Source organism: Quercus lobata, chromosome 12 (genome assembly GCF_001633185.2).
Source record: "Quercus lobata isolate SW786 chromosome 12, ValleyOak3.0 Primary Assembly, whole genome shotgun sequence".
NCBI lineage: Eukaryota > Viridiplantae > Streptophyta > Magnoliopsida > Fagales > Fagaceae > Quercus > Quercus lobata.
Window position 1 is genome coordinate 6293559 of NC_044915.1, and position 11448 is coordinate 6305006.

General features: G+C 37.8%; 1 protein-coding gene across 1 annotated transcript; it reads left to right on the top strand.

Annotated features, from left to right (window-relative positions):
* The first annotated feature begins 202 nt into the window (after positions 1-202).
* LOC115971804 (glycine cleavage system H protein, mitochondrial) lies at positions 203-4585 on the top strand. The gene is made up of 4 exons (XM_031091857.1): positions 203-496; positions 681-769; positions 3691-3861; positions 4169-4585. The coding sequence occupies exons 1-4, from the start codon at positions 388-390 to the stop codon at positions 4295-4297; spliced, it is 498 nt and encodes a 165-aa protein (XP_030947717.1). The 5' UTR covers positions 203-387; the 3' UTR covers positions 4298-4585.
* Positions 4586-11448: the final 6863 nt, after the last annotated feature.

The following is an 11448-nucleotide window of genomic DNA, read 5'->3' on the forward strand; positions in this document are numbered from 1 at the left end:
AACAGACCTTTTTTTTCATGGGACCCACATATTTTGAGTTACTAGTGATAGAAACAGAGTTATGAATTATGAAAACAATAAATCCAAGCACCCTCTTATTTTTTCTGGTGGGCGTGAGAAAGGTAATCCAAGCACCTCCTTAATTTCCTTGACCATAATCACAAAAAAATTAAGAAAGGGAAAAAAAATAAAAAAATAAAAAAGAAAAAGAAAGAAAGAAAAGCACTGGCTCTCTGTATTCAGGTCTTAGGTTAGGATGAGGCTTTCGTTGCCCACCATTCATCCAAGATAACAAAACCAGGAAATATATGAACTTAACTCCTTCATTCTTTGTTATCTACCTCTGCGCTTGAGATAACCACAAACACAGATAATATAGAAGATAACATGGCTCTGAGAATGTGGGCTTCTTCCACAGCCAATGCACTCAGAATTTCTTGTGCCTCCAAAGCCCATCTCTCTCCTGCATTTTCGCTCTCCCGCTGCTTCTCTTCTGGTATTCTTTTCCTTCAACTTTAATGGGTTCTCTCTCTCTCTCTCTGGGATTGTAAGGAAAGTTTGGTTGTTCTGCTTTAAGCTTTCTTCAACCAACATATATAAGAAATGCTTCATTCTTTAGCTTGAATAGTTGTTGTTTGTATATAATTGTAAAGCTGATTTCTGGAGGTTATATTGTGCAGTTTTGGATGGGTTGAAGTATGCTTCTTCACATGAGTGGGTGAAGCATGAAGGCCCGGTGGCTACAATTGGTATCACCGATCATGCTCAGGTATGAAACCCAAAAAAAAAAAAAGAGTCATGTTGTTCAGGTTATTTATACCAATCTCATATTGATTTTGTGATTTGTCCTTTGTCTTCAGATTTATTGAGCCACAATAACTTTATGCTTGCTCTTATTAGAGTACTAGTAGAAGATTTGTTTTTTGATAGGAACTAGTAGAAGATTTATATATTAAGTACGAGCTTAAGTACAAACTTTTAGCTTGTTAAAGTTACTCATTTGCCTAAATTATGTTGGATTTTTCTTCTTGTTTCTTTATCACTTAAATTTTAGACATTGAACTCTTCAAAAAAAAAAAAAAAAAATTTAGACATTGAAATTGTAATAAGGAATTATAAGGGGCGTTTTTTTTTTTTTTTTGTTTGTTAAAGAAACAGAGATTACAATGAAAGAGATTTTGTGCCTTCTTCTAATATTATTGCTGTTCTTTTTTCTTTCTCTCCGTAAATATAAAAAAGCGAGCAAAGAAAAAGACATAAAAAATTAAAAAAAGATAAACGATAAAAATTTATTCTGTCTTTTTTTGTAAGTTGGAGACTTTTTTATTTTAAAAGGTTAAGAACAGATCTTTTACTTATAGTTTCTTAATTAAATTCAAACAAATAATTGTATAAAATTTAACTATTTTTATAAAATATCATATTGTTTGTGTTGCATTGTACAATGTAACCATGAGTTTGAATTTAATTGAAAAAATTAACATACAACACCAAAGAAGTTTAGTATTTAATTTTCTTACTTTTTTATTTTTTAGGCTTTTATTTTTTTTTTTAGACTTTTATTTTTTATTTTTTTTTTGAAAGTTTTTAGACTTTTATTTTGTGGCATAGACGAATTCAATCTCAAATATATTAATTATATACTGTATATGGTAAGGTGCTTCGCATTTATGACTGTTGCACACATATTCACGTCCCTCTCTTAGCCCATATTTCTCTAACTTTGAGTCTAATTTGAAGAAAAATGCCGGCCCCCATTCTTTAGGTCTAATTCCGGTTGATCATCTTCTTCTGCTAGGGAACCATGTTTCTCTAACCTTCTAATTTGATTGAAGTCTATTTATGGTTATGGTTTATTTTGTTCTTATAGTGGGAGACATTTTTCATTACTTTAAACCCTTTTTTTTTAAAGAAACATACAAATTGGGCTTATCAGAGCTCTCTAGTAGAGCTCCAAAGAATCTGGTATATTTGCAGCAGATTAACAAGCCCCATATGTAAGAATCCTTAAGAGTTTTTTGTGCCTTAACCAACATGCCAGGATTGGTTGGGATCAAACTGTAGCGGGCCGATGTCAGCCTTGAAGTTGGACTTGGCCTTAATCAAGAACAGAACATTCACAATAAAGCCCAACACATATAACACCCCACCCAAAGCCCTTTCCTCCTAATGCTATGTTTGGTTTGGGTTGAAAAAGTGGGAGTTTAAAAATATGGGAGGATAAAAAACTCTTTTGTGTAGTTGATAAAAAAGAAGAAGAAGAGAGTAAAGAATAAATTTGTATAAATTTATTCTTATTCCTATTATATAAAAATACAAGATTTTTTTAGTTAGAAGAAGTATTTTTTATTCTTTTTAATTATTATAAACTTACAAACTAACAAAACTAATAAAACATATAGCAGAAAAAGGACCTCACCAAAATCTCCCCCATTTTCACCTCCCAACCAAACAACCTAAAAAACCATTACCTCCCCTATTTTCTCCTCCCCTTTTCCATCCTCCCTTAAAAAAAAACCCAAAAAGCCATTTATCTTTCCCCTCCTAAAAAAAATCATACTTTGACAGCATGAAAAGTTCATTTTTTCCCGCCTCCCCCTAAGCAAATTAAATTATATGAAATATTTATTTTGGAAGTAATTCTATCCACACAATAACTTTCATAATAATTCAGTTGACAAATATTTATAAGTTCTCGTTTGAAAATGAGTGCCATAAGGCCCATAATGCACCCTAGGGGGAAAACAAATGCCACTCTAGAAGATAACTCATCTAGAGAATTTCATGTTGGACTTGTAAGGGATAGCATTGTATCCCTCTAGGCTCTAGTGAACACTTGTGTGCTTGCATTGTTTTTCCCTCCATGTTATCACCTTGTTGCATTTTTAATGATACAAATAACGACACTTATAGACATAATAAATTATACAATTTTTTTTTTCAGAACTTGTTAATAATATAGATTATATAATTAGTGCAACATCATTTTTACATGAAATTACAAGTAACATCACTTTTATATATACTAATCACAACATGTGACCTTGACAATCATAAAAAATGGAAAAATTGTATTGTCATTAGGCTTATTGATCATCTAGTTGATAAACCTCTCCAGACTAATCTATAATCGGTGGTAGTTAGTTCTAATCATACTTAGGTTAATTACTATATTTCAAAAACTCCTGGCCACATGCTAAGTCAATGGGGACATGAGCAGAATATATATATATATATATATATATATAAAGTAGTCTGATCACGAGCAAAATCAATGGGGATGTCATCAGGATATGTATTTTAATTGAGTGTGATTAGATGATAATCAGTTAATCACTACTATGAAGTTTTTTTTTTGAGAAAGCACTGTGAATAAAAAGAAAGAAAGTAAAAGAAATATATAAGAACAAAAAGGTTTATTTGGATGAAAGGATTAATTTAAGAAATGTACATTCTGACAAAAAAAACCAGGTGGTGTTAATTTTATTAATGAAATATATCTACATTTTCTAATAGTTTAATTCTTGTGCACTGCATTAATTTTTGTTTTTTTTAATCATCTATTTCTTGGGCAGTTGGGCCTGATGATACGTAATTGATACGTATAGAAAAAGATTATAGAGAAAATATAGACTATTCAATGGATTTTTTAAAATTGAAATATGGAGCCTCAAATTCAATCATTTACAGGACCATCTTGGAGAGGTAGTGTTTGTGGAACTGCCAGAGCCTGGTGGCTCAGTTTCACAAGGTAGCAGCTTTGGAGCCGTGGAAAGTGTCAAAGCAACCAGTGATATCAATTCTCCAATCTCGGGTGAGGTTGTTGAGGTTAATTCAAAGCTGACTGAATCACCTGGCTTGGTAATTCTTTCCCTTTATTTCACTTACTTCATCCTTCATGATTTATTTATTTTTGATTGCTAACAAGACAATAAATTTTTGCAATCATTGCAATATATTATATGGGTTTGGCTTGCGTCCAACGTTCCAATACATTATATGAGACGCAATATAGACACGTGTTCAATAGCTACTTGACTTTCTTTTCTTTTCCGCTGCAATCATGATTCCGTGGTTTGTTTATTCCCTACTTTCTTTGGTACCAAATAATGTTGAATTCCATTTGCCTGATTGTGTTTTTTTTTGTTTTACACATTTTATTATGAAGATTAATAAAAGTCCATATGAAGACGGATGGATGATCAAGCTGAAGCCAAGCAATCCATCAGAATTAGAATCCTTGATGGGTTCAAAGGAATACACAAAATTCTGTGAGGAGGAAGATGCTGCACATTAGAATTTGTTGCCGCAACCATCTTAGATTAACTGATTCTCAGCTGTTTAAGATCACTGTTATTTTTTATCCTTTGTCAATAATCCCTGCTTTCCATTGGACCTTTTAGGTATCATATATTAAAAAAAAAAAAAAAAATTTACTTGTCATCGATTTTGAAGTTGCTGGCTCCAAGTCAGTGTAATATGCCTACTATTCCCTCTCCCTCCCACTTTTGTAATTCGGTATCTTCCTGTGGATTCCTTCCTATTTTAATTTATTTCATTTGCGTTTGTTGAAATTTTCTCATCAGCGAGGAGTTGTATGATGTATCTAAATATCTAATAAGTGTAACTTCTCATTCACAATATGTAAGTCTTATAAGTGGGACCCACACATTATGGGTGAGATGTTACATATATAAAAAAACATGGTAGTCTTTTTTTCTCTAAGTCCCTGGCCCACTGTTACCAATCTAGTAGCCAAAAAAAAGAAAAAAAAAAAAAGAAAAATGAATATAGTAATGCCTGAGGGCATGTAAAAATAGAAGTAAAAAAGAGGTTAAATTGGAGGTAAAAGATAAGCAATTTCAGACACTATATATATTCTTTGGAATGACACCTCATTCTAATAACTTTACCAAATAAAAAATTTCTTTTGTAAGCTTCTTGATTTTTAGAGAAAAGATTTTCATTCAATAAATTAAAGGGTAAAACTTAAGTATAATATTAGGGTTTTCAAATAAATTCAAACATATAATTGCATTGAAGTTATTTGTCTTTAAAAAAGATAATACTATTTGTATCTTATTAGTTAATGCAATCATATGTTTGAATTTAATTTGATAACGTTCAAGGAATCGGTTAGTTGAACAGCACGGATAGCGATGATGTTGAGGGCCTGAAAGATAAGAAGCAAGAGATCAGAGGAGACCGGGGTTGGCCGGTCACAAACCCTCTGATGGTAAAGTTAGCCTTTTCTTGTGAAGGAAAGAATTCTCCACTTAAAAAAAGATAGTGTCTGGAAAGAAAATACTTAACATTTTCTTGTTGGAGATTTGTGCCCTTTTATAGGTTTAGGAAACGGTTATCCGTTGGATAACTTCCCCCATTTCACGGAGTTCGGAGCGTATAACTTGATAACCACTACAGCAGTTATCTTTTCATGTCAAAACTGCCGTTAGGCTCGTCTTAAGCATTGTTGGACGAGAGATTGTTCATCAGTCAGGAGACGTCGTCCAAAGGTTTCTGTGGACGACAGACGTGTAGTCTATCCCTTGTGAACTAAGGACGAGTGTTCACTCTTACCTTTTCTATGGACGACCTCTATGACTGCTTCGCTTCCATAAGCTAGCTTGAAAGGAGTTTCCCCCGTAGGGGTTCTCATTGTCGTCCTGTACGCCCATAGAACACTAGGCAATTCATCTGGCCATACCCCCTTTGCTCCCTCTAGGCGGGTCTTGATGATTTTCAACAAGGATCGGTTTGCCACTTCAGCTTAGCCATTTGCTTGGGGATGAGCGGGTGAGGAATAGTGATTATGTATTCCAAAGTGTGCGCAGAAGTCCTTGAAGAGTGCATTGTCAAACTATCGTCCGTTATCAGATACCAATACCTTGGGCACTCCAAATCTACACACAATGTTCTTTCACACGAAATTTTTAACATTCTGTTGTGTGATTGTTGCTAACGGTTCAGTTTCCACCCATTTGGTGAAGTAATCGATACCCACAACTAGAAACTTCATCTGCCTTGTGCCCAAAGGAAAGGGATCCAAAATGTCTAGTCCCCATTGTGCGAAGGGCCACGGTGCCATCATCGGGGTGAGGTACTCTGACGGTTGCCTGGGGACATTACTAAACCGTTGGCATTGGTCACAGACCTTGACGTATGCTTTAGCATCAGCTTGCATATTTGACCAATAATACCTTGCACGGACGACCTTGTGGACAAGGGACCTGGCTCCTGAGTGATTGCCACATGCTCCTTCATGAACTTCTTTCAGTACGTAGTTTGTTTCGTCTGGAGCCAAGCACCTAAGATAAGGTTGAGAAAAGTCCCTCTTGTATAGCACTTCATCCATAAGAACGTACCTAGTCGATCTTACCCTCAACTTCTTGGCTTCGTCCTTCTCTTCTGGTAGTCGTCCGTCTTTCAAGTATGATATAATCGGGGTCATCCAATTTCCTCTGTTCTCCACTTGTTGTACTTCTGGGATATCTATACTTGGCATGTACTGAATTTCATCAGATTCGTCCATAGATTCATTTGCTGAGGCTTCTTTTGCTATAATATCAGCTTCCACGTTCTCCTCCCTTGGGATTTGAACGAATTCAGCTTTTTCAAATCTTCTCATAAGGCGCATCACTCTACTAAGGTATTTCCTCATCCGTTCTTCCTTTGCTTCATACATTCCATTTACTTGCCCCATGATCAACTGAGAATCCTCCAGGACGAGTATAGACTTGGCTTCCATAGACTTAGCCAATTCTAGCCCTTTGAGAAGGGCTTCATACTCGACTTCATTGCTAGTTTCTTGGTATTGTAGACGAACCTTATGTTTCAATTTGTCTCCTTCCGGGGATTGTAGGACAACACCAATTCCACCTGCATCCGTGTAAACGAACCATCCACATGGACGACCCATCTCTTACTGCCTTCTGTTTCATCATGACTTGGGGTAAACTTCGTAATGAAATCTGTTAATGCTTGAGCTTTTATGGGATGCCTTGGTTGATATCTAATGTCAAACTCACTGAGCTCGACAGCCCATTGAATCAATCGTCCTGCGGCTTCCAGTCTATTCATTGCCTTTTAGAGCGGATGATCTGTCATGACATTAATGACATGTGCTTGGAAATAGTGTCTCAGCTTCCTGGAAGCGGTGATCAATGCGAAGGCTAATTTCTCCATTTGCGGACACCGTCCTTCTGCTCCCCTCAATGCCTTACTCGTATAGTACACAGGTCTTTGCACTTTATCTTTTTCTCTTATCAATGCTGAGCTCACGGCATGCGGGGTTACTGCTAAGTATAAATATAACTCCTCTCCCATTACTGACGGACTCAGCAATGGAGCCATGGTAAGGTATGCCTTCAGATCTTCAAAGGCTTTCTGACACTCATCGGTCCATTCGAATGCTTTTCTAAGAACCTTAAAAAACGACAAACATTTGTCAGTGGGTTTAGAGACAAACCTGTTGAGTGCAACAATTCGTCCAGTAAGGGATTGAATTTCTTTTGTATTTTGCGGAGGCTTCATGTCAGTATTGCTTGAATTTTATCAGGATTCACTTCAATTCCCCTGTGGAAAACCATAAAGCCAAGGAATTTCCCTGATGATACTCCGAAAGCACATTTGCTAGGATTTAGCTTCATGTGATACTGTCTCAGCATGTCAAATGTCTCCTGTAGGTCGTCTAGATGCCTTTCTTCGTCCTGACTTTTCACCAGCATGTCATCAACATAGACTTCCATATTTCGCCCAATCTGCGGACGAAATATGTGGTTGACCAATCTCGGATATGTCGCCCCTGCGTTCTTTAAGCCAAATGGCATTACCTTATAACAGAATAAGCCTTGACTAGTGACAAATGATGTTTTCTCTTGGTCTGCCTCGTCCATCCTTATCTGATTGTATCCAGAAAAAAGCATCCATGAAACTAAGTAACTTGTGGCCTGCAGTTGAGTCTACCAACTGGTCAATGCGTGGCAACGGATAACTATCTTTGGGGCAAGCCTTGTTTAAGTCAGTGAAATCTACGCACATTCTCTACTTGCCGTTTGCCTTCTTGACCATTACTATATTGGCCAACCAATCCGGGTAGTACACTTCCCGAATAAACCTCGCTACCATCAATTTTTGAACCTCGTCTTTGATAGCATCATCTCTCTCAAGGGCAAACACCCTCTTCTTTTGCCGCACTGGCTTGGAGGAAGGACATACATTCAAACGGTGGGTAATGACACTAGGGTCTATACCCGGCATATCCTCATGACTCCACGTAAACACATCAATATTTTTCTTCAAAAACTGGATGAGGTCCTTCTTAATCTTCTCTTCTAGATCTACTCTAACCCTGGTACACTTCTCAGGGTTATCTTCATCCAAGGAAATGTCTTCCAATGCTTCGGTAGGCTCTGCTACCACTCTCCTTTCTTTAATATTCATGGCTTGAACTTGTTCATCCATGGCCAGGTAACATTCTCTTGCTGCTAGTTGGTCCCCTTGTACCTGCCCTACTCCGTGTTCTGTTGGAAACTTGACTGATAGGTGGTAAGTAGAGGTAACAGCCTTCTAACTATTCAAGGTTGGTCTTCCAATTATGGCGTTATAGGAGGACGGACAATCTACCACAAGGAAGTTCACATCCTTGGTGATTTGTTGTGGGTATGCCCCCACTACCACTGATAAGGAAATAGTACCCATGGGTTGTACCTTCATTCCACCAAAACCTACTAGGGGGAGTTTACTGGACGGAGCTGGTCTCGTCCTAACCTCATTTGCTGAAAAGTTGGATAATATAAAATGTCCGCCGAGCTTCCGTTGTCCACAAGCACTCTTCTAGTTGTGTAGTCAGCAATTAGTAAGGTGATGACGAGAGCATCATCATGGGAGTGATGAATTCTTTCAGTGTCTTCGTCCATGAAGGTGATCGCTGGTTCGTCTGTGGACCTTGCTCTCAGTGACCGTCCAAAAAGTTGGACGTTCTGCATTACCTTCAAGTATGCTTTCTTAGACTTGGACGATTGGCCTGTCGAACTTCCCCTTATAATGACTCTTATTTCTCCGAGCGGTGGTCGTGATGATTCTTCCATCTTCCCTTTTAGTTTCTCGTCCCTGTGGTCTCGTCTGAGGAAATTCCTCAACTTCCCTTGCCTTATGAGATTTTCGATTTACTACTTTAAATCGAAACACTTGTCTGTATCATGACCATGATCCCTATGGAAGCGACAATATTTGTTCCTATTGCGCTTATTGGGATCTCCCTTCATTTTCTCCGGCCACTTTAAGGAAGGATCATCCTTGACCAGCATAAGGACCTGCTCAAGTGGGACGTTCAAAAGGGTATACTGCTGGTTCCGTGCTGAAGAGCTCGGCTTCTTACTATCTCGGTCTTTCCTTTCTTCCGTTCGTCCCTTCTTTGGACGGGGGCCTTGCTCTGGATGGCGACTGGGATTTGCGTCTACTCTCTCAGACCTCTTCCTCTTCTTAGCAATGATCGCGTCTTTTGCATTCATAAAATTTTGAGTCGAATCGACAAGTTTGGCCATGGACTAGGGCTCTTTTCAATAGAGTTTATGTATAAACAAATCCGAATTCACCTCATTATGGAAAGCAGCCAATAAGAGCTTATTATCTGCTTCGTCCACACTCAGGGCTTCTCTGTTGAAACGGGTGATGAACGACCGTAGACTCTCGTTCTCTCCCTACTCTATGGTCAGTAAGCTGGATGAGGAACGCTTGTGTCTTTGTCCTCCAATGAAGTTATTAACAAACAACTTGCTCAACTCTTCAAAAGAACTCACCGAATTCGGGGGTATTTTGCTGAACCAAACTCGTGCTGGGCCCTTGAGGGTAGTAGGGAAGGCTCTGCACATTATTTCATCGGGAACCCCTTGAAGATGCATCGTGGTCTTAAAGGTAGCAATGTGATCAAATGGGTCACGTGTTCCATCATACGAATCCAGAGAAGACAGCTTAAACTTTGATGGTAGAGGGTGACTGTTGATGGAAACCATAAAGGGGGAATCAGTTCGGTGGATCAAGTCTTCTATAGAATTCGCCCTTTTTCATATTCTCTTTCATTTCCTCCATGACTCTCTTCATTTGGTCCATCTCTTCCTTCAAATGTGGTACCGCTCGTGAAGTGGTACCTCTTAACTGACTTCCAATCTCAGTATTCTCTCTGTCATCATGACTTTGCGTTTGTCCTCCTCCTTCACGTTCTTCACGTGTCTGCCTCCTTAGATTAATTTCTATTCTTAACTCTTGGTTTTAGCGAGTCAACTCTGCCATTGCGGCTGCCATGGATTGTACATGTTGGACAGATGAAGTCTGCATGACCGGTGCAGATTAACGATCGCGGTGAGGGTTGCTCGAAGCATCTCTGCTTCCCTGATGGCCTGGGCTAGTAGCCCTCGATTTGGTCCATAGCATCAACCTTTTGTCAAGGAGAAGAAAATTGTAAAACAATCTTTCCCCACAGACGACGCCAACTGATAACGTTCAAGGAATCAGTTAGTTGAACAGCACAGATAGCGATGATGTTGAGGGCCTGAAAGATAAGAAGCAAGAGATCAGAGGAGACCGGGGTTGGCCGGTCACAAACCCTCCGATGGTAAAGTTAGCATTTTTTTGTGAAGGAAAGAATTCTCCACTTAAAAAAAGATAAGTGTCTGGAAAGAAAATACTTAACCTTTTCTTGTCGGAGATTCGTGCCCTTTTATAGGTTTAGGAAACGGTTATCCGTTGGATAACTTCCCCCATTTTCACGGAGTCCGGAGCGTATAACTTGATAACCGCTACAGCAGTTATCTTTTCATGTCAAAACTGCCGTTAGGCTCGTCCTAAGCACTGTTGGACGGGAGATTGTTCATCAGTCAGGAGACGTCGTCCAGAGGTTTCTGTGGACGACAGACGTGTAGTCTATCCCTTGTGAACTAAGGACGAGTGTTCACTCTTACATTTTCTATGGATGACCTCTATGGACGAATAAGGAGTTGGTTATTATTTTTTTAGACACCATCATAATTGTTGAACGTAATGTAGAACATGTAAAGGACTGCACCTAAGTTTTACTCTAAATTAAAAGATTTTTTTTTTTCCTTTTGATTTTGAAGTCTTGTCTTTCCGTTAGTAAACATTGATTTGTGAATTATGATCAAAATCAAAAATAATTTTTTTTTAAAAATTGGGTGGATACAAGTTACATAAAGCTATCACTTAGGTATTTTTTAAATTGTGCTTTTTAAAAAATAAATTTAAATTGTACATAAATATTAAAAAGCACAAAAAATACACTTATGCACACAATTAATTGTAGTAAATTTTTTTATTTATTTATAAATTTCACTCAAATTTGTGAGAACCAGGAGGCGACTTTGGAAAATCGACTTAGGAGATTATACTTCTTGACTAGAAAGATTGTAAAATGGAGTCATCACTTTACTTTCT

Coding starts and splice junctions, on each gene's coding strand:
- LOC115971804 (XM_031091857.1), top strand. CDS start 388: ATGGCTCTGAGAATGTGGGCTTCTTCCACAGCCAATGCACTCAGAATT. Junction 497..680: donor CTCCCGCTGCTTCTCTTCTG/GTATTCTTTTCC, acceptor TATATTGTGCAG/TTTTGGATGGGTTGAAGTAT. Junction 770..3,690: donor GTATCACCGATCATGCTCAG/GTATGAAACCCA, acceptor AATCATTTACAG/GACCATCTTGGAGAGGTAGT.